The sequence below is a fragment of the Festucalex cinctus genome, chromosome 11 (assembly GCF_051991245.1).
Source record: "Festucalex cinctus isolate MCC-2025b chromosome 11, RoL_Fcin_1.0, whole genome shotgun sequence".
NCBI classification, from domain to species: Eukaryota; Metazoa; Chordata; class Actinopteri; order Syngnathiformes; family Syngnathidae; genus Festucalex; species Festucalex cinctus.
This window is the reverse complement of record NC_135421.1, coordinates 2,156,855-2,180,519: the sequence shown is the minus strand read 5'-3', so window position 1 is coordinate 2,180,519 and position 23,665 is coordinate 2,156,855. Positions and strand designations below refer to the sequence as shown.

General features: G+C 40.2%; 2 protein-coding genes across 8 annotated transcripts in view; both read left to right on the top strand.

Annotated features, from left to right (window-relative positions):
• The window catches only part of LOC144030661 (methylmalonic aciduria and homocystinuria type D homolog, mitochondrial-like), a 167,251-nt gene that overhangs the window by 73,579 nt on the left and 70,007 nt on the right, over positions 1-23,665 (top strand). The window lies entirely within an intron of this gene.
• Positions 15,585-20,321, top strand: LOC144031011 (uncharacterized). 2 transcript variants are annotated; one of them, XM_077537698.1, is made up of 11 exons: positions 15,585-16,290; positions 16,404-16,507; positions 16,942-17,192; positions 17,362-17,644; positions 17,834-18,118; positions 18,270-18,513; positions 18,629-18,809; positions 18,913-19,134; positions 19,285-19,456; positions 19,883-20,031; positions 20,137-20,321. In XM_077537698.1, the coding sequence occupies exons 2-11, from the start codon at positions 16,407-16,409 to the stop codon at positions 20,301-20,303; spliced, it is 2,055 nt and encodes a 684-aa protein (XP_077393824.1). In that variant the 5' UTR covers positions 15,585-16,290; positions 16,404-16,406; the 3' UTR covers positions 20,304-20,321. The 2 variants fall into 2 exon arrangements, with proteins under 2 accessions (XP_077393824.1, XP_077393823.1); XM_077537697.1 differs by having other exon boundaries at positions 15,585-16,507.

The following is a 23,665-nucleotide window of genomic DNA, read 5'->3' as shown; positions in this document are numbered from 1 at the left end:
GAAGTGGGCAAAAGTATGCCCCCTGAAAATGTGCAAAAATCGTCAAAAATGGGACATTCAAAAATTCATAGCTCACTTCCTGTTCATTTTAGCACATGGGTCCAAGAGACTTTTTTGTAGGTCTTGGACTCCCTCATACAACTAAAAATTTTCATAGATCTTGCTTAAACGTACAACCGGGGCTGCTTCGTTAAAAAATTCTAGGGGGCGCTATTGAGTAATTTTTCTAAAAATAGCACAATCAAGAATAAAATATTGTTCATTTTACCAGGCCAGATGTGTGTGCCAAGTTTCATGAGTTTCTGCGCATGTTTAGACCCTCAAAACTGGCGTTGTTTTCTTGGCGAACAGCGCTTAGCCACGCCCACAGCGATTCGCGAAAACTCACAAACTTCGTGTTGTGACATCATGAAGGCCGAAACCCTCATCTGAGCAAATATGAGGTAGGTTCAGTTAACGTGTTTGTAGAAAAACGTAGAAGAAAATTCGTAAGAAAAAAAAATTGCCACTAGGTGGCGCTATCAGTAAGATGAAATATAAGTTAGTAGATGTCTTCAGGGCTGGACTGTCATCAAATGTGTGAAATTTTGAGAAGATAGGATCATCTCGGTCAAGTTAATGCAGCTTTTATTGTCCCGAAAAATCTTCAGACTTTGCGGCACCGTAGCGGCCACGCCCTTTGGCGAAAGGTTACAATATTCGGTGTGGGGCATGATCAACATCTTAAGGCTTTTCTGACCAATTTTCAACTGGATCCCTTCAACGAGCTCAGCACAGTAGCTAAAAACGTAAAGTATGACATTTATTGTTACCACTAGGTGGCGCTATATCTAGAACTGAATTTTATCATATAGATGTTTTCAGGCCGTGACTATTACGTTGCCTGAGAAGTTTGAGATTTTTTGGAGCTTGAACATGGGAGTTATTAAGCATTTGCTCTTTCTGGACAAATGAAATTTTAAAGGCAATATTTGATGCCCCGCCCCCGTCATATAGTATTTCGAAAAGGCAAGATTTTTTCCCCAGTTGTTCTCTCAGGTCTTGAGATGATAAATGCGAAATTTGAAGTCAATTGGATGAAAAATGTTTGCAAAGGGGGAAAAAGCATGACCACAGTGAATGTGCCAAAATAGGCCAAAATTGGACATAAAAAAATTCATAGCTCATTTCCTGTACATTTTAGCTACATGGTCCCAATAGACTTTTTTTTGTGCGTCTCGGGGTGCTACACGTGCCTGCCAATTTTTGTTGCTCTAGCTCAAACGTGCCGGGCTTGGTTTTCATTTTTCTACGCTAGGGGGCGCCATAGAGTCGCGTTGTTATGACGACTTCATAATATCAAATTTTTCGCCGGGCCTGAGGAGTGTGCAAAGTTTGGTGAGTTTTCGTGAATGTTTAGGGACCCAAAATTGTGATCGTTTGCGGAGAATAAAGAATAATAATAACTAGAGCTGCGAGCAGCTATAAAGGGCCCTCGCAGCCCGGGCCACGTTGGAGTCCTTGCACGTTGGGGTATTTGCATGTTAGGGTACTGGCACGTTGGGATACTGGCATATTGGAAGCAAAATTTCTTTGAAAATGGCATAATAAACGTTTACATGTAGAATATTTTTTTTGCCAGTGTGTGTCAAGCTCAACGGGTTTTGGTGATTGTTAAGACCTGCCAAAATCAGCGTCCTTTTTTATTTTTAGGCAATGAGTTGCCCTGATTGATATTTTTTGTAAAAGTGTATATATACATCATCGCTCGTTGTACTCATTGCACAATGTTACTTTTATTGTCCAAAGGGGCAATCAAAAATGAATAAAACAAAATGGAAACGTACATACGTTTGGATCGGTGTGAAGCCAGTGAACAATTTGAGTGGTGGAAACTAAAAGAATATTCAGAAATGACTTAGTCATCACACTTAGAATGAGTTTAAATTTGTTTGTACAAAATACCGTATGTGTTTTTTTTTTTTATATAAGCCTCAAGGGCTAGGTGGCGCTGTATTTATAACTGAATGTTGTCATCGAGATACCTTCAGGCCTTGATTATAAGCATACATGTCAAGTGTGGGATTTTTTTTGGAGCATGTACCGTGGAGTTATTAAGCATATCCTTCATTCACGATATTGCTTTTAATGTCCACAGAGGCTATCAAAAATAAATACAAATATATATATGTTTGGATAAGTCTGATGCCATTGAACATTTTGAGTGGTGGAAACTAAAAGAATATTCATAAATGACTTAGTTATCACACTTAGAATGAGTTTACATTTTTTGTACAAAATACCGTATGTGGGGTATTTTTTTTTTATGCCTCAAGGGCTAGGTGGCGCTACATATATAACTGAATGTTGTCATAGAGATAGCTTCAGGCCTTGACGATAAACATACATGTCAAGTTTGGGATTTTTTGGAGCATGTACCGGGGAGTTATTAAGCATATCCTTTTTCAGTGCGAAACACAAATTTTGATGCCCCGCCTTCATCATATAGTATTTCGAAAGGTCAAGATTTTCCCCCTGTCGTTGGCTCAGGTCTTGACATGGTCCAGGTCAAGTCTTAACTCAGTCAGATGAAACGTGTAGGAGAAGTGGGCAAAAGTCTGCGCCCTGTGAATGTGCAAAAATTGTCAAAAATGGGACATTCAAAAATTCGTAGCTCACTTCCTGTTCATTTTAGCATATGGGTCCAAGAGACTTTTTTGTAGGTCTTGGGCTCCCTCATACACCTAAAAATATTCGTCGTTCTTGCTTAAACGTACAACCGGGGCTGCTTCGTTAAAAACTTCTAGGGGGCGCTATTGAGTCATTTTTGTAAAAATAGCACAATCAACAATAAAATATTGCTCATTTTACCAGGCCAGATGTGTGTGCCAAGTTTCATGAGTTTCTGTGCATGTTTAGACCCTCAAAACTGGCGTTGTTTTCTTGGCGAACAGCGCTTAGCCACACCCACAGCAATTTGCGAAAACTCACAAACTTCGTGTTGTGACATCATGAAGGCCGAAACCCTCATCTGAGCAAATATGAGGTAGGTCCAGTTAACGTGTTTGGAGAAAAACGTAGAAGAAAATTCGTAATAAAAAAAATTGCCACTAGGTGGCGCTATCAGTTAGATGAAATATAAGTCAGTAGATGTCTTTAGGGCTGGACTCTCATCAAATGTGTGAAATTTTGAGAAGATAGGATCATCTCGGTCAAGTTAATGCAGCTTTTATTTTCACGAAAAATCTTCAGACTTTGCGTCACCGTAGCGGCCACGCCCTTTGGCGAAAAGAAACAATATTCGGTGTGGGGCATGATCAACATCTTAAGCCTTTTCTGACCAATTTTCAAATGGATCCCTTCAACAAGCTCAGCACAGTAGCTAAAAACGTAAAGTATGACATTTATTGTAACCACTAGGTGGCGCTATATGTATAACTGAATTTTATCATATAGATGTTTTCAGGCCGTGACTATTACGTTGCCTGAGAAGTTTGAGATTTTTTGGAGCTTGAATATGGGAGTTATTAAGCATTTGCTCTTTCTGGACAAATGAAATTTTAAAGGCAATATTTGATGCCCCGCCCCCGTCATATAGTATTTCAAAAAGGCAAGATGTTTTGCCCAGTTTTTCTCTCAGGTCTTGAGATGATAAATGCCAAGTTTGAAGTCAATTGGATGAAAAATGTTTGCAAAGGGGGAAAAAGCATGACCACAGTGAATGTGCCAAAATAGGCCAAAATTGGACATAAAAAAATTCATAGCTCACTTCCTGTACATTTTAGCTACATGGTCCCAATAGACTTTTTTGTGCGTCTCGGGGTGCTACACGTGCCTGCCAATTTTTGTTGCTCTAGCTCAAACGCGCCGGGCTTGGTTTTTATTTTTCTACGCTAGGGGGCGCTATCGAGTCGCATTGTTATGACGACTTAATAATATCAAATTTTTCGCCGGGCCTGAGGAGTGTGCAAAGTTCGGTGAGTTTTCGTGAATGTTTAGGTACCCAAAATCGCGATCGTTTGCGGAGAATAAAGAAGAAGAAGAAGAAGAAGAAGAAGAATAATAACTAGAGCTGCGAGCAGCTATAAAGGGCCCTCGCAGCCCGGGCCACGTTGGGGTCCTTGCACGTTGGGGTACTTGCACGTTGGGGTACTGGCACGTTGGGGTACTGGCATATTGGAAGCAAAATTTCTTTGAAAATGGCATAATAAACGTTTACATGTAGAATATTTTTTTGCCAGTGTGTGTGTCAAGCTCAACGGGTTTTGGTGATTGTTAAGACCTGCAAAAATCAGCGTCCTTTTTTATTTTTAGGCAATGAGTTGCCCTGATTGGTATTTTTTTGTAAAAGTGTATATACACATCATCGCTCGTTGTACTCATTGCACAATGTTACTTTTATTGTCCAAAGGGGCAATCAAAAATGAATAAAACAAAATGGAAACGTACATACGTTTGGATCGGTGTGAAGCCAGTGAACAATTTGAGTGGTGGAAACTAAAAGAATATTCATAAATGACTTAGTTATCACACTTAGAATGAGTGTACATTTTTTGTACAAAATACCGTATGTGGGGTATTTTTTTTTTTTTATATATAAGCCTCAAGGGCTAGGTGGCGCTGTATTTATAACTGAATGTTGTCATAGAGATACCTTCAGGCCTTGATTATAAGCATACATGTCAAGTGTGGGATTTTTTTTTGGAGCATGTACCGTGGAGTTATTAAGCATATCCTTCATTCACGATATTGCTTTTAATGTCCATAGAGGCTATCAAAAATAAATAAAAATATATATATGTTTGGATAAGTCTGATGCCAGTGAACATTTTGAGTGGTGGAAACTAAAAAAATATTCATAAATGACTTAGTTATCACACTTAGAATGAGTGTACATTTTTTGTACAAAATACCGTATGTGGGGTATTTTTTTTTCATGCCTCAAGGGCTAGGTGGCGCTGCATATATAACTGAATGTTGTCATAGAGATACCTTCAGGCCTTGACGATAAACATACATGTCAAGTTTGGGATTTTTTGGAGCATGTACCGGGGAGTTATCAAGCATATCCTTTTTCATTGTGAAACACAAATTTTGATGCCCCGCCCTCATCATATAGTATTTCGAAAAGTCAAAATTTTTCCCCCTGTCGTTGGCTCAGGTCTTGACATGGTCCAGGCCAAGTCTTAACTCAGTCGGATGAAACGTGTAGGAGAAGTGGGCAAAAGTCTGCCCCCTGTGAATGTGCAAAAATCGTCAAAAATGGGACATTCAAAAATTCGTAGCTCACTTCCTGTTCATTTTAGCATATGGGTACAAGAGACTTTTTTGTAGGTCTTGGGCTCCCTCATACACCTAAAAATATTCGGTGTTCTTGCTTAAACGTACAACCGGGGCTGCTTCGTTAAAAATTTCGAGGGGGCGCTATTGAGTCATTTTTGTAAAAATAGCACAATCAACAATAAAATATTGCTCATTTTACCAGGCCAGATGTGTGTGCCAAGTTTCAGGAGTTTCTGTGCATGTTTAGACCCTCAAAACTGGCGTTGTTTTCTTGGCGAACAGCGCTTAGCCACGCCTACAGCAATTCGCGAAAACTCACAAACTTCGTGTTGTGACATCATGAAGGCCGAAACCCTCCTCTGAGCAAATATGAGGTAGGTCCAGTTAACGTGTTTGGAGAAAAACGTAGAAGAAAATTCGTAAGAAAAAAAATTGCCACTAGGTGGCGCTATCAGTTAGATGAAATGTAAGTTAGTAGATGTCTTTAGAGCTGGACTCTCATCAAATGTGTGAAATTTTGAGAAGATAGGATCATCTCGGTCAAGTTAATGCAGCTTTTATTTTCACGAAAAATCTTCAGATTTTGCGTCACCGTAGCGGCCACGCCCTTTGACGAAAAGTTACAATATTCGGTGTGGGGCATGATCAACATCTTAAGGCTTTTCTGACCAATTTTAAAATGGATCCCTTCAACAAGCTCAGCACAGTAGCTAAAAACGTAAAGTATGACGTTTATTGTAACCATTAGGTGGCGCTATATGTATAACTGAATTTTGTCATATAGATGTTTTCAGGCTGTGACTATTACGTTGCCTGAGAAGTTTGAGATTTTTTGGAGCTTGAACATGGGAGTTATTAAGCATTTGCTCTTTCTGGACAAATGAAATTTTAAAGGCAATATTTGATGCTCCGCCCCCGTCGTATAGTATTTCGAAAAGGCAAGATGTTTTGCCCAGCTGTTCTCTTAGGTCTTGAGATGATAAATGCCAAGTTTGAAGTCAATTGGATGAAAAATGTTTGCAAAGGGGGAAAAAGCATGACCACAGTGAATGTGCCAAAATAGGCCAAAATTGGACATTAAAAAATTCATAGCTCACTTCCTGTACATTTTAGCTACATGGTCCCAATAGACTTTTTTTGTGCGTCTCGGGGTGCTACACGTGCCTGCCAATTTTCGTTGCTCTAGCTCAAACGTGTCTGGCTTGGTTTTTATTTTTCTACGCTAGGGGGCGCTATAGAGTCGCGTTGTTATAACGACTTCATAATATCAAATTTTTCGCCGGACCTGAGGAGTGTGCAAAGTTTGGTGAGTTTTCGTGAATATTTAGGTACCCAAAATCGCGATTGTTTGCGGAGAATAAAGAAGAAGAAGAATAATAATAATAATAATTTTTACAAAAACAATAGGGACCTCGCAGCGGTCGCTGCTCGGGCCCTAATAATAATAATAATTTTTACAAAAACAATAGGGACCTCGCAGCGGTCGCTGCTCGGGCCCTAATAATAATTTTTACAAAAACAATAGGGACCTCGCAGCGGTCGCTGCTCGGGCCCTAATAATAATAATTTTTACAAAAACAATAGGGACCTCGCAGCGGTCGCTGCTCGGGCCCTAAATATATATATGTTTGGATAAGTCTGATGCCAGTGAACATTTTGAGTGGTGGAAACTAAAAGAATATTCATAAATAAATGACTTAGTTATCACACTTAGAATGAGTTTACATTTTTTGTACAAAATACCGTATGTGGGGTATTTTTTTTTTCATGCCTCAAGGGCTAGGTGGCGCTGCATATATAACTGAATGTTGTCATAGAGATAACTTCAGGCCTTGACGATAAACATACATGTCAAGTTTGGGATTTTTTGGAGCATGTACCGGGGAGTTGTCAAGCATATCCTTTTTCATTGCGAAACACAAATTTTGATGCCCCGCCCTCATCATATAGTATTTCGAAAAGTCAAAATTTTTCCCCCTGTCGTTGGCTCAGGTCTTGACATGGTCCAGGCCAAGTCTCAACTCAGTCGGATGAAACGTGTAGGAGAAGTGGGCAAACGTCTGCCCCCTGTGAATGTGCAAAAATCGTCAAAAATGGGACATTCAAAAATTCGTAGCTCACTTCCTGTTCATTTTAGCATATGGGTACAAGAGACTTTTTTGTAGGTCTTGGGCTCCCTCATACACCTAAAAATATTCGTCGTTCTTGCTTAAACGTACAACCGGGGCTGCTTCGTTAAAAATTTCGAGGGGGCGCTATTGAGTCATTTTTTTTAAAATAGCACAATCAACAATAAAATATTGCTCATTTTACCCGGCCAGATGTGTGTGCCAAGTTTCAGGAGTTTCTGTGCATGTTTAGACCCTCAAAACTGGCGTTGTTTTCTTGGCGAACAGCGCTTAGCCACGCCCACAGCAATTCGCGAAAACTCACAAACTTCGTGTTGTGACATCATGAAGGCCGAAACCCTCATCTGAGCAAATATGAGGTAGGTCCAGTTAACGTGTTTGGAGAAAAACGTAGAAGAAAATTCGTAAGAAAAAAAATTGCCACTAGGTGGCGCTATCAGTTAGATGAAATGTAAGTTAGTAGATGTCTTTAGAGCTGGACTCTCATCAAATGTGTGAAATTTTGAGAAGATAGGATCATCTCGGTCAAGTTAATGCAGCTTTCATTGTCACGAAAAATCTTCAGACTTTGCATCACCGTAGCGGCCACGCCCTTTGTCGAAAAGTTACAATATTCGGTGTGGGGCATCATCAACATCTTAAGGCTTTTCTGACCAATTTTCAACTGGATCCCTTCAACGAGCTCAGCACAGTAGCTAAAAACGTAAAGTATGACATTTATTGTAACCACTAGGTGGCGCTATATGTATAACTGAATTTTGTCATATAGATGTTTTCAGGCCGTGACTATTACGTTGCCTGAGAAGTTTGAGATTTTTGGAGCTTGTACATGGGAGTTATTCAGCATTTGCTCTTTCTGGACAAATGAAATTTTAAAGGCAATATTTGATGCCCCGCCCCCGTCATATAGTATTTCGAAAAGGCAAGACTTTTTGCCCAGCTGTTCTCTTAGGTCTTGAGATGATAAATGCCAAGTTTGAAGTCAATGGGATGAAAAATGTTTGCATAGGGGGAAAAAGCATGACCACAGTGAATGTGCCAAAATAGGCCAAAATTGGACATAAAAAAATTCATAGCTCACTTCCTGTACATTTTAGCTACATGGTCCCAATAGACTTTTTTGTGCGTCTCGGGGTGCTACACGTGCCTGCCAATTTTCGTTGCTCTAGCTCAAACGTGCCGGGCTTGGTTTTTATTTTTCTATGCTAGGGGGCGCTATAGAGTCGCGTTGTTATTTATTTATTTTTTTTATTTTATTTTATTTTTATTTTTTATTTTTCTAAGCTCAGAATTGTTCATTCGGTAGTCTTACCGATTCAACGTCTTATCATCATTGCTCTCTTTTTTTTTTTTTTTTTTTTGTGTGTGTGCGTGCGTTTGCGTGCGTGCGTGCGCGCGCGTGCGTGCGTGCGTGTGCGTGCAAATACGTATAAATTTATACTCATTAATTCACCTAAAGCCTTATAAATATCCCATTACCCTTCGCCTTAACCAGGTACTTCAGAATCTTGCCAGAGTCGTGAAGTTTAAATGGTCAGGAGACCAGAGAAAAGGTCAGAAAAAAATAAAGAGAAAAGAAAGATAAATCAAAGTGAAATCCAGCACCGACCAAACACTTCCTGCCTTCCCCATGATTACAAAATCAAAGTCTTACGCCAACCCCGGAAGCCTCTAAATTCCAGCAAATTTAGCGAGATCTCAAGAGACCAGAGGAAAAACTAAAGAGAGGAAGGAGGGAAGGATCGATAAGGCAGAGTGAGATCCAAAGAAGCCAGTACATCCAATCCATCAAAGTGAAATCCAGCACCAACAAAGCCCCTCCTGCGTGGTTACAAAACCAGTCTTATGCCAACCCCAGAAGCCTCAAACTTCCAATAAATTGAGATCTCAAGTGACCAGAGGAAAAACTAAAGAGAGGAAGGAGGGAAGGATAGATAAAGCAAAGTGAGATCCACAGACACCAGCACCCACTGATTCAAGGGGCTGTGGGAGGGAGAAGCTACTTCTGTTGAGTTTCAGTAGATGTTGGTGCGACGGATCTGGCATGCATAAGGACCACCACCAAAGAAAGAAAGCCGTCAACCGCGGTCCAGCAAAGCGAGCACCGCCCCCCCCGAAATCCCCAGGCCGCGGCAGCACCAAGGCCACCCCCAAGCCACCCGAGCGGACACCGGTCGGCGAGCCGACCCAGACGCCCGGAACACCCCCTCCCCAGCCCCGGCCCACACCCCCGAGCCCAAGGCCGCAGAATGAGGCCCAGCGGGCCCCCACAGCGCCCCACCGGCCCCCAGCCCCCACCCCCCCCACGACCCCCCCGCACCCCACCCAAACCCGCCACCCACCACGACCCAGGCCCCACCACCCCCGGCCCGGCCCCCCGCGAGCCCCCCCCACCCCCGGAAACTGGCACCGGGCAGCAGCGCGGAGAGGGAAAACGTGCCCACCCCACCTCCAGCCGTGCGAGAGTAGCACAGCGGCGGGAGGGGGGAAGCAGAGGAGGAAGCACCAGGGGAAAAGGCGGAGCACCAGAACACCGAGCCCGGTGGGGAGAGGCCCCGGTCGTCACGCCAGCGTACTAGTGACACCTAACCCTGTTACTGAGTCCGCCAGCTCGCCGACTGGCGAACTCTACCCTTACACCGTGAATGTGGCCCCACCCAGTGTTTATACATGTGTGTGCGTGTGGTGCATTAAAATTGGGAGCAGGTGAGTCGGGGAAAAGGGACCGGGAGGCAGAGGAGGATGGGCGGGAGGAGGCGAGGAGGGAGAGGCGACGGGGGGGAGGAAGGGGGAGGGGAGAGGGAGCCACGGGGCACACCAGAGGCCCACCCGCCCCGAACCGCGCCGCCGGGCACGGAGCAGCGGAACGCGCCGGGACGGCGCCGCCCCGGGCACCAGGGAAAGCACCCCAACACCGCACCCCACAGGGGGCCCAGGGAGCGGCCAAGACAACAACCGCTACCGAGCAGACAACGGGGGGGGCAGAACCACCCCCGCCCGACCACGGGGGACGGCGTCGAGAAAATTGACTAATTAGCATGCAGTAACACCAAGTGTTGATGCTTAGTGCCCACTAGAAATAACTCTTAAGGAGTTAGTGAGTATAGTGTCGTATAGTGTGGTGTGCTCGAGCCCACTAGCAGCAACTAGGTTCCTGACTATATAAAAATAAAACCAATCAGATACAAAATACCAAATACAGAAGCAGCGAAAACAGTTGTAACGATGTGGTGGCTCTCGTTAACAGGCAGAATCTTGGCAGGATTAAGTTGCCAAATTAAGATTAAAATATTCTATGTACATAGACCATATTTGTTTAAATCTTGATACTTGATTTTTATTTAAGGCAGAGATTTTTTCCATTGAGATATAATTTATTAGTAAGTTTAACCAGTGGTCGATATTTAGAGATGGTTTATTTTTCCTATTGACAAGGATTATTTTTTTTAGCAATAGTAAGGGCTATAAATATAGATTGGGATTGTTTACATGGTAGCTCAGTTATTGTTAAGTCACCTAGTAAACACAATCTTGGAGATAAAGGAAGCCTACAGTTTAATATATCAGCGAGCTTTTCCAAGATTTTAGTCCAGAAATGCAGCACTGGAGTACATGACCATAAAGCATGAAGATAAGTATCGGCAGTGTTTTGTGAGCACTGGAGACAAATGTCGGAGTCAGAGAGTCCCATTTTTTTCATCATATATTGTGTAATATATGTTCTATGAAGTATCTTATACTGGATAAGTTGCAAATTTGTCTGTTTGGTCATTTTAAATACATTTTCACAGATTTGGGTCCAAAAGTCTGGTTCCGGAACTATAGACAAGTCTTTTTTTCCCATTTTAAAGTCGGTAAATACGTTTTATTTGTGTATAAAAATAACTTATATATTTTTGATATTTTCTTTATTGTTGTTGGAGAAAGCTTTATAATATCTTTAGCTAAGACAGGCAGTTGGAGCGTATCCTGAAGTGTTGGGATTTGTTTCTTAACCATATTTTTAACTTGCAGATAATGTAAGAAATTTCCATTTTTTATTTCATATTTCTGGACCAAGTTTGTATACGATATAAACTTATTATCTGAGAAAAGATGATGAAGGTGTGTAATTCCTTTCTGCTCCCATAAGCTTAAATGGAACGACTGATTATTAAGTTGAAAGTCGGGGTTATGCCAAATGGGAGAGAGCCCACAGGGCGCCAATTGGGAGTTTGTAATTTCTAATGCCTTCCACCAGGCAGTCAGGGTGGCGGCTATCATTGGGTTTTTAAAACAATTATGTCGTTTTATTGATTTTGTAATAAAGAGTAAATCTAACAGTCTAAGATTATTACAATCCTTCTGCTCCAATTCCAACCAACAGTTAGTATCTCTGTTGGGTTGTGTCCATAGCACAAGATATTGTAGTTGATTAGCTATATAATAGTACATAAAGTTTGGTGCCTCTAAACCTCCTTTAGATTTACTTTCCTGAAGAGTAGATAGACTAATTTTGGCTTTTTTTTTTATTCCAATAGAATTTTATGATAGCAGAGTCCAGCGATTGGAACCAGTTAGACGTAGGTTTAAATGGAATCATTGAAAATAAATAATTAATCTTTGGTAAAACTTTCCGGGCCACGTTGGGGTCCTTGCACGTTGGGGTACTTGCACGTTAGGGTACTGGCACGTTGGGGTACTGGCATATTGGAAGCAAAATTTCTTTGAAAATGGCATAATAAAACTTTACATGTAGAAAATTTTTTTTGCCAGTGTGTGTCAAGCTCAACGGGTTTTGGTGATTAAGACCTGCAAAAATCAGCGTCCTGATTTATTTTTAGGCAATGAGTTGCCCTGATTGGTATTTTTTGTAAAAGTGTATATATACATCATCGCTCATTGTACTCATTGCACAATGTTACTTTTATTGTCCAAAGGGGCAATCAAAAATGAATAAAACAAAATGGAAACGTACATACGTTTGGATCGGTGTGAAGCCAGTGAGCAATTTGAGTGGTGGAAACTAAAAGAATATTCATAAATGACTTAGTTATCACACTTAGAATGAGTTTACATTTTTTGTACAAAATACCGTATGTGTTTTATTTTATTTTATATATATTATGCCTTAAGGGCGAGGTGGCGCTGTATTTATAACTGAATGTTGTCATAGAGATACCTTCAGGCCTTGATTATAAGCATATATGTCAAGTGTGGGATTTTTTTTGGAGCATGTACCGTGGAGTTATTATGCATATCCTTCATTCACGATATTGCTTTTAATGTCCACAGAGGCTATCAAAAATAAATAAAAATATATATATGTTTGGATAAGTCTGATGCCAGTGAACATTTTGAGTGGTGGAAACTAAAAGAATATTCATAAATGACTTAGTTATCACACTTAGAATGAGTTTACATTTTTTGTACAAAATACCGTATGTGGGGTATTTTTTTTATGCCTCAAGGGCTAGGTGACGCTGCATATATAACTGAATGTTGTCATAGAGATAGCTTCAGGCCTTGACGATAAACATACATGTCAAGTTTGGGATTTTTTGGAGCATGTACCGGGGAGTTATTAAGCTTATCCTTTTTCAGTGCGAAACACAAATTTTGATGCCCGGCCCTCATCATATAGTAGTTCGAAAAGTCAAGATTTTTCCCCCTGTCGTTGGCACAGGTCTTGACATGGTCCAGGCCAAGTCTTAACTCAGTCGGATGAAACGTGTAGGAGAAGTGGGCAAAAGTATGCCCCCTGTAAATGTGCAAAAATCGTCAAAAATGGGACATTCAAAAATTCATAGCTCACTTCCTGTTCATTTTAGCATATGGTTCCAAGAGACTTTTTTTTGTAGGTCTTGGGCTCCCTCATACACCTAAAAATATTTGTCGTTCTTGCTTAAACGTACAACCGGGGCTGCTTCGTTAAAAATTTCTAGGGGGCGCTATTGAGTCTTTTTTTCAAAAATAGCACAATCAACAATAAAATATTGCTTATTGTACCAGGCCAGATGTGTGTGCCAAGTTTCATGAGTTTCTGTGCATGTTTAGACCCTCAAAACTGGCGTTGTTTTCTTGGCGAACAGCGCTTAGCCACGCCCACAGCAATTCGCGAAAACTCACAAACTTCGTGTTGTGACACCGGGAAGGCCGAAACCCTCATCTGAGCAAATATGAGGTCGGTCCAGTTCACGTGTTTGGAGAAAAACGTAGAAGAAAATTCGTAAGAAAAAAAATTGCCACTAGGTGGCGCTATCAGTAAGATGAAATATAAGTTCGTAGATGTCTTTAGGGCTGGACTCTCATCAAATATGTGAAATTTTGAGAAGATAGGATCATCTCGGTCAAGTTAATGCAGCTTTTATTGTCACAAAAAATCTTCAAAATTTGCGTCCCCGTAGCGGCCACACCCTATGGCCAAAAGTTACAATATTCGGTGTGGGGCATGATCAACATCTTAAGGCTTTTCTGACCAATTTTCAACTGGATCCCTTCAACGAGCTCAGCACAGTAGCTAAAAACGTAAAGTATGACATTTATTGTTACCACGAGGTGGCGCTATATTTATAACTGAATTTTATCATATAGATGTTTTCAGGCCCTGACTATTACGTTGCCTGAGAAGTTTGAGATTTTTTGGAGCTTGAACATGGGAGTTATTAACCATTTGCTCTTTCTGGACAAATGAAATTTTAAAGGCAATATTTGATGCCCCGCCCCCGTCATATAGTATTTCGAAAAGGCAAGATGTTTTGCCCAGTTGTTCTCTCAGGTCTTGAGATGATAAATGCCAAGTTTGAAGTCAATTGGATGAAAAATGTTTGCAAAGGGGGAAAAAGCATGACCACAGTGAATGTGCCAAAATAGGCCAAAATTGGACATAAAAAAATTCATAGCTCACTTCCTGTACATTTTAGCTACATGGTCCCAATAGACTTTTTTTGTGCGTCTCGGGGTGCTACACGTTCCTGCCAATTTTCGTTGCTCTAGCTCAAACGTGCCGGGCTTGGTTTTTATTTTTCTACGCTAGGGGGCGCTATCGAGTCGCATTGTTATGACGACTTAATAATAATCAAAATAAACCAAAATCGGGATCGTTTGCGGAGAATAAAGAAGAAGAAGAAGAAGAAGAAGAAGAAGAATTTTTACAAAAACAATAGGGACCTCGCAGCGGTCGCTGCTCGGGCCCGAAAAAAAATAAAATAATAATAATAATAATAATAATCCGATCGAAAAACAATAGGGACCTAGCAGCGGTAGCTGCTCGGGCCCTAATAATAATAATAATAATAATAATAATAATAATTTTTACAAAAACAATAGGGACCTCGCAGCGGTCGCTGCTCGGGCCCTAATAATTATAATAATAATTAGAACAAAAAAGAATAGGGCTCTCGCAGCCCGGGCCACGTTGGGGTACTTGCACGTTGGGGTACTTGCATGTTGGTGTACTGACACATTGGAAGCAGAATTTCTTTGACAATGCCATGATAAACCTTTACATTTGGATTTTTATATTTTTTTTGCCAGTTGTGATGTGTGGTGATTGTTAAGATCTGCAAAAATCAGCGTATTTTTTTTATTTTTTATTTTTTATTTTAAGGCAATGAGTTGCCCTGATTGGTATTTTTTGCAAAAGTACATATACACATACGCTCGTACTCATTGCACAATGTTGCTTTTATTGTCCATAGAGGCGATCAAATAAATATAAAACTAAATAAAAAAGTAAATATGTTTGGATCGGTCTGATGCCAGTGAACATTTTGAGGGGTGGAAAGTAAAAGAATATTCATAAATGACTTAGTTATCACACTTAGAATGTGTTTACAATTTTTGCAAAAATACCGTAAGTGGGGCATTTTTTTTTTTTATGCCTCAAGGACTAGGTTGGCGCTGTATTTATAACTGAATTTTGTCATAGACATACCTTCAGGCCTTGACTATAAATATACATTTCAAGTATGGGATATTTTTGGAGCATGTACCTGGGAGTTATTCAGCATATCCTTCATTCACGAAATTGCTTTTAATGTCCAGAGAGGCTATCAAAAATAAATAAAACTAAATAACAAAAATATGTATGTTTGGGTAGGTCTGATGCCAGTGAACATTTTGAGTGGTGCAAAGTAGAAGAATATTCATAAATGACTTAGTTATCACACTTTTTTATTTTACAGTTTACATGGCTCCAAGAGACTTTTTTGTAGGTCTTGGGCTCCCTCATACACCTAAAAATTTCTGAAGAACTTGCTTAAACGTACAACCAGGGCTGTTTTTTTGGCGAACAGCACTTACCCACGCCCACAGCAATTCGCGAAAACTCACAAACTTCGTGTTGTGACATCATGAAGACCGAAACCCCCATCTGAGCAAATATGAGGTAGGTGCAGTTAATGTGGTTGGAGAAAAACATTGAAGAAAAATCGAAAGAAAAAAACTAGCCAGTAGGTGGCGCTATCAGTAAGATGAAATATAAGTTCGTAGATGTCTTAAGGGCTGAACTCTCAGCAAATGTGTGAAATTTTGAGAAGAGAGGATCATCTGGGTCAAGTTAAAGCAGCTTTTATTGCCGCGAAAAATTACCAGACTTTGCGGCACCGTAGCGGCCACGCCCTTTGGCGAAAAGTTACAATATTCGGTGTGGGGCATGATCAACATCTTAAAGGCCAAATGTGAAGTAAGGTTGGCCAACCATGTTTTTGAGTAATACCAATGGCTAAACCATTGTCAGCATATTTTCGTTGTTTTTTTTAACGCAACCCTTTCAGGTTCTTAGTTTAACCCATAGCAACGCCCTTGACAACGAAAATGCTTTTCTTCGACAATCTTCGGAAATTTTCGGAAATGACGTCACACCGGGAAGTTGCGAGAGAAGTCGGCCATTGAACTGCATTGTTTGCATTGCTACTCGGTAAGATGACTCGACGATGTGTGGCGATGTATTGTTCTCAAGCTAAAGAAAAGTTGTACGAGTGGCCAAAAGATAACAGGGCACGTAAATGGACAACTTTCGTTCGCGCGAAGCGAATGAATTTCACGCCATCGTCGAAGAGTGTTCTGTGTTACAAACACTTCGAAGATGCCTGCTTCCTCAACCAGTCTGCTTATGATAAAGGATTTGCAAAAAAGTAAGTGATTACAATTATTAAGAAAACACGTGGAATTTTTGGATAGATCACTGATGACTTTGACAAAGCAGAGCTTCCAACAGTTGTGGAATGAACAGTAGAAGCTAGCGACGTTAACCGAAAGCTAACGTCTCGGTGCTTTTCATATCAACGATGAGTAATAATGGCAGTGAGACAAATTGTTCTGGAAGTAAATTTCAATAGGTTGGCAGCATTGCTTTGTTGATGAAAGAACATAACACGTCCTTTTGAAAAACTGCCAATCATATGTCAATCGTACTGCATTTTATGAGTCATTAAATAATTAAATATTTGGTAAGGCAGGGTTAGATGAAATGTGATAGTATTTTTTTTAATTATATATTTAAATGCTGGTTGGTTTTATAGGTTTTATGAGCGAAGCATATTTTTAGTGTCTCCTTATGTTTCTGCAGGTTATTGCTCAATGCAACTGCTGTCCCAACAATTCACTTGCCTCCACAAGACCAGCAGCAGATTCAAAATCCACCTGCCCAGCGTGCAGCAGCAGCTAACCGAGAAAGGAAGCGAGCTGTAGCTGAGGCTATCACCTCTGCAGCTGCCTCTGAACAAGAAATGGCTGATTACGAGGGTCAGTTATTGCAGGATGAATCCTGTTCTAACAGCGAAGATGATGAAGTTATGCCACCACATAATGTGGATAAAAGTAAGTTAGGTGGAGTTGTTTTAGTCACTATGTACTTGCATGATTCAAATGTGTTGGATGGCCGTGATACAGACATTGAAATGGTGGTCACTGAAACAATGACTGCCATTAGTGATAATCATATACATACGTTGATTATAAAACATGTTTATCTTTTCAATTAGTTCAGTGATGCAGACATTGAAGTATTGTCCTCCATGTGAGAAATGCAAGAAGAGGGCAAATTACCGGTCCATTGGTATACAATGCAACTTGGGCCAAACAGAACCCAAAAGGAAAAAAGCCTGTATGTCACTGGTTGACACAGATAGTGAAGAGGAGAGTGACATGGAAAGGGATGGTCAACACATCCCAGACCAAGATGTGGAATATATTGCAGGAGAGGACAGCGATGAAGATGAACCAAGTTCATCAGACGATGAAGTGACACATGTCAGCTTTGAAGAAATCCTGTAAGATTATCATAATTATTTTCATTGTAAATGAGACTTACACAAATTGACATTTATAACCCCAAAACTGAAATTGGCCAAATTGACAAGAGCATAATGCTGTACAGATAATCAGCTTGTGTTTTCAAGCTCAGTTGATTCACATTTGTCTCCTAATGGTAATTGTGCATTATTGAAATATATTTGCAGGAGCAGTGAAAGTAAAGACCTTCACAAGCAACGGAAGTACTTGGTGTTTGAGTCCTCCCTGATCACCCTCTTGGCCGTTTGTGTCCTTTGCAAAGGCAGAAGCACCTGCTACCGCTATGTCAAAGGGACACTGGTGAAGATCCAGGCTGTTTGCACTGTTTGTGGGAACAAGCATCAGTGGTGTAATCAGCCCTTTGTTAGAAACCTGCCTGGACTAAACGTCCTCCTCAGCTCAGCAATCCTGTTCACTGGAAGTTTGCCAAGCAAGGCTTTAAGAATATTCAGGTAAACATAAGGTTGAATTGTTATGAAGCCCAAATTCTGAAATGGAACAAATTAAATGTAATTGTGACCTATCCATATAATGTTAAACTTTTTGCTTTGATACGCGGGCTGTGAATTGAAAAATCAACATGTATTGGTTATATGTTTTCAGATTCCTAAATATTCAGTGCCACAATAAGTGGGCATACTTCCACCACCAGGCCACGTATATCCATGAAGCACTGACAACCACATGGACAAAGAAGCAGTGTGCTCTTTTGAGGTCCATTAAGGAGAAGGAACTGGTCCTTGGAGGAGATGGAAGATGCGACTCCATGGGTCACTGTGCCAAGTACGGGAGTTATAATTTGATGGAACTGGACCTCAACAAAGTGCTAACTGTTCATCTGGTGCAGGTAGGAATAATCTTGTGCGACTACCATAGCCAATGAACTCCTTTGTAGATTATACGCGGCATAATTATGTGACCATTATTTTAATCTTATGACGCATGTTACACTTATCTCTTAGAGTAACGAGACTGGAGGAAGCTATGGAATGGAACTGGAGGGCCTGAAAAGATGCCGTCAGGAGTTGGAAGGCTTCAATGTGAAAGTTGTCATCACTGACAGGCACCGCCAGGTGGCGAAATGGATCAGGGAGAATTGGACCCAAGTAATCCATTATTATGATTGTTGGCACATTGTTAAAGGTTAGTTTGTTTCAATGTTTATAAATACAGTACTTTTGGGATTATGTCTTACATATCACGCACGTCATTTCCCAAGTTTTCATATCATATTATATATATACAGGTATGTGCAAGAAACTTGACTCCTTGGCCAAAAAGAAGAGCATGTCTGTCCTGAAGGATTGGGTACAGAGTTTGAAGTGCCATTTGTACTGGTGTGCACTTTCCTCCCAGACACCAGAGGAAAAGAAGCAGAAGTGGCTGGCATGTGTGGACCATCTGCAGAACGTGCATGATAATTGTTTACATCCTCCAATTACTACACACAAGGCATGGCTATTACCAGGTATTTATTTATTTTTTATTCTTAGAGTTGTTGCTAGTTTAACCTGAAAAATAGAAATATTGTCATACCTTGTATCTGTAGAACAACCAAACATCTGTAACACGCCAACTAACATTTATAACTAATTAAGGAAATGAAATTCAATTGAAGGTACCGAAGTCAATGTCGCAGTGGTGGAACTCCTGACAAAGACCATGTTTGTCAACGATGTCATGAAGATGTCTCACCTCGGACAGACCAGTGGTGTGGAAGCTTTTCACAGTGTGGTGAATCACTTTGCCCCAAAGATGTACAACTTTTCGTACAAAGGAATGAAAAGCAGGTGCGTTTAAGAAAACTTTGATATGTATGAAATGGAGACTATAGTGATGAGGGGGGAAAGTAACGTAATGAAGCACTTGCTTTGAGGCTCCTCTAGATGGTGCTCATGGCTTAAACATAACAGCTAGTGCAATGGAAATTTATTAAATTTCCACTGCATCTGTTCAACCAAAAATGCCATCTCAAAGAATCGAGAAAAAAAAAAATAAAAAAAAAAAAAAAAATAAAAAAAAAAAATATATATATATATATATATATATATATATATATATATATATATATATATATATATATATAATGTGCTTCTTCAAGTGTGATTTGTCCATGACTAGTAGAACATAAGGATGAAATGTAGAACTTTGAGATATAAAGCTATTTCATCACAATGTGACAATTTGTTAATAAGGCAATTTTTGTTCAATTCCAGAATCATTCTCGCTGCTATGCATTATAATGAAAATGCTGGGAGACCACAGAAAGTGACGAAGGAAGGAATACACTCCTACTGCATCGTTTATCCCAAATATAAGAGTGGTGGCTATTCTCTGAGAAAGATATTGGTGGATGCAACTTATGGTAAGTTATGAAACAAAAACAATTCCAGGCAGATGCATTACTTAGTGTAAGTATGTATGTCGCTCAAATATTTATCATCCCAATTTTTTTTTTCTTTTTTTGCAGACTATGTGAATGACTGCCTTTCAGAGGTGATGAAACTGATTGACATTCCAAATAAGTACAGAACCGGTGATGTGGTCGTCGACCCACAATTTCTTACAGCAGCAGTGAACAGACCGGAAAAATCAAATGTTATTGCTGAGCACCATACGAGATTCCTCAGAAAATAAAGAATCACATCCCTTGTATTAAGTTGTCCTCATTTGTTTATTTTTATTATGATGTAACTAGCCCAAATCACAGTTCTGGAACATTTCTCTGTGAAACACGAAACCCTTTGAATAAAGCTGACTCCTCTTCTCCTGGTGGTGGAAAATGTGCCCTGATACAAGACACTGCACATGCTGGAAGGACAACACGGTTGTCCAGACCAAGAAACTTCCAGCACCAGCGCACAAATTGTCTGTAGGCAATATGTCTATACTTGGCATCCTGTGGCCCATCAAATGCCTTGCCTCTGTACTGTTGCTTGTAGGTCATCCATGCTACCTGTAATCCATATGGGTCCAGGCACACAGCATTGAATCCAGGATGATCAGTGATGCAGTCCAGTACCTGATTGAAGTGTTCCTCTCCTTGTAGACGTACAGTCACTACTTTTTGAATTTCATGGCAGCAAACACATTCTACAGCTGTAGGCATTTGCTGGCAATTACCACAAGTACACCTGAAATTAAAAAAATAAAAATAAATAGTAAAATACTGAGCGATGACACCATGAACAGAAATGTTATTGAACAAGTGTATTGCTATACCAATCAGTCAATAATTCTGTTTATGAAAACATTTGTTTCAAAATATACAAGTACGTGGACTGAATCATGTACAAAAGTAAGAAATAGTCATTGATAAATCTCTCAAGTACAAGTAAAAAAAAACATTGCCGAAAAGAATACTCAAGTACTGAGTAACTGCTTGAACATAAAGTCCGATTTATTTTTATTTTTTTTAAAACGTCAGACAAAAATATAAAATTATGTCCAAATGCTGGCATCTTCAAATAAAAATAAAAAAATACCACTGCCTACATATATCTTACCAATCTTGTAATCTCGACGAGTCTTGTCTCCATTCCATGTCAGGTCGTCTGGGCGCACTATCAGCATCCTGATTAGCATCTGGCTCGTACATGTAAGGTCCAACGTATAAAATACCAACCTCCTCCTCTTCCTCCAACTCTTCAAAAACTTGGTTCTCCTCATTTTCGCTTAAACTATCGCTGATATCGCTGTCTGAATCGACGTTTGAGTGGCTTTCTATAGCGTCTGCATGGAGCGCTGCCATCGCTGTTCCCGGTGTGACGTATCACTTCCGGGTTTGTCGCCCGACAAGCTCAAACTTCGGAAAAGCGATTATTTCGTCAAATATATAACATATAAATTATTTTTTCATACTTTATTTGTTGGACAGTGTTTCAATGCTTCTATTGTGACCCTATATGGTATTTAATGAAATTACTTCACATTTGGTCTTTAAGGCTTTTCTGACCAATTTTCAATTGGATCCCTTCAAAAAGCTTGGCACAGTAGCTAAAAACGTAAAGTATGACATTTATTGTCACCACGAGGTGGCGCTATATGTATAACTGAATTTTTTCATATAGATGTTTTCAGGCCGTGGCTATTAAGTTGCATGAGAAGTTTGAGATTTTTTGGAGCTTGTACATGGGAGTTATTAAGCATTTTGTCTTTCTGGACAAATGAAATTTTAAAGGCCCCGCCCCGTCATATAGTATTTCAAAAAGTCAATATTTTTTGCCCAGTTGTTGTCTCGGGTCTTGAGATGATCCATGGCAAGTTTGAAGTTAATTGGATGAAAAATGTTTGCAAAAAGGGAAAAAGCATGACCACAGTGAATGTGCCAAAATGGGCCAAAATTGGCCATTCAAAAATTCATAGCTCACTTCCTGTACATTTTAGGAAATGGCTTCCAATGACTTTTTTGTGCGTCTCGGGGTGCTACATGTGCCTGCCAATTTTCGTAGTTCTAGGTCAAACGGGTCGGGATTGGTTTTTATTTTTCTACGCTCGGGGACGCTATAGAGTCGCGTTATGACAACTTCATAATATCACATTTTTCGCCGGGCCCAAAGAGATTGCAAAGTTTGGTGAGTTTTCGTAAATGTTTAGGCCCTCAAAAATGTGATTGTTTATGGAGAAGAAGAAGATGAAGAAGAAGAATTCTTACAAAAACAAAAGGGACCTCGCAGCAGTCGCTGCTCGGGCCCTAATAATAATAATAAGAATAAGAATAATAATCCGATCGAAAAACAATAGGGACCTCGCAGCGGGCCCTAATTATTACAAAGTAATGGGTCAGACTGGTCAGGTCACCTCTTACACAATAATCAAATTTTACTAAAAACAGTTTAGCTATTTTAAGAATTTAGATTACTCAATGGCTTCTCTCTAGCACGTCACAAGTGTGTTCCTCTTTTATCTGCCTATCAGGCTTACCGGTTTAACATCTATTAAAGACAACAGAAGACGCTCAGTTCAAGGCTCGAAGGAGAGAGGAGAGGAGAGGAGAGGAGAGGAGAGGAACTGACTGATACAATTCACTTCTGCATTCTCTGAACCTCATCCTCTCTTTTTATTTGGTTTTCCACACCCTTTCCACGCCCCTAGTTACATGGGTGTTCCAACCCTAAAAATGCAAATGCAAGGCATAGTTGGAACACAGTGTACCTGTTTGTCTATGTGTTGTGCATGTGAGTGGAAGATTACTGAGTACATGTGTGGTCAAGTTTGCAATCATTTCTTAACAGAAAACAGGCGGCCTCAGCAGACTGGCTCGAACTGTTCTGCTGCGTTAGATGTTGTGGTTCTTCAGCTCCTTGAGTCATCTTCTGCTAGGCTATGTGAATGTGAGTGCAGAGCAAAGCATTCTTTATTGCAAGTAGAAGCAATTCTTCATTGCAAGCAGAAGCAGTACTTCATTGCAGCAAATGTATAACTTATTTACAATTATTCCCACACTGTCATTAGTTATTTTTGCGTAAGGCTAATAGAGAAAAACATTATTTTAGCTGCACTGTGCAAAATAGCAGAATTTTTTTTTTCTTTTTTTTTTTCTGCCAGACCAATCCACGCAGCTTGGTTCAGTCTGACCGCTTGTCAATTTGGGAAAGATCCTTTTCGGCTGTTAAATCTGTTATTTATAACTTGTTCACTTCCTTTTGGAACCTTCTGGTCATCTTCAAAAAGTCCCTATTCTTACTTCCCCTTACACTTTGCAAGGGTTGACGCAAAAGATGATGTACTTGGCGGAATATAATTTGCACATGCATTAATGGCAGATCCACAAATAATCAAATACGGCCAGACACCTGCAACAGCTGCATCAATGGCCAATTTATAATTGTCAAAACCTTTCAACTTTGAATTATCACTTATAAGGTTCAAGACCAATGTTCCCTCTAATTTTCCATGTGACTGTGCATTCACCTAAACTTCTTGAGCATTCCATGGATTACGGTGAGCGACATTCACGGACATATACAGACTCACAATTCCACTTATGTCAACATAGC

What these genes read in the sequence shown, in the direction of transcription:
- LOC144031011 (XM_077537697.1), top strand. Translation starts at nt 16,296, where the DNA reads ATGACTCGACGATGTGTGGCGATGTATTGTTCTCAAGCTAAAGAAAAG. An exon ending in GTCAGCTTTGAAGAAATCCT is followed by an intron (nt 17,645 to 17,833) that starts GTAAGATTATCA and finishes ATATATTTGCAG; the next exon opens with GAGCAGTGAAAGTAAAGACC. An exon ending in CAAGGCATGGCTATTACCAG is followed by an intron (nt 19,135 to 19,284) that starts GTATTTATTTAT and finishes ATTCAATTGAAG; the next exon opens with GTACCGAAGTCAATGTCGCA.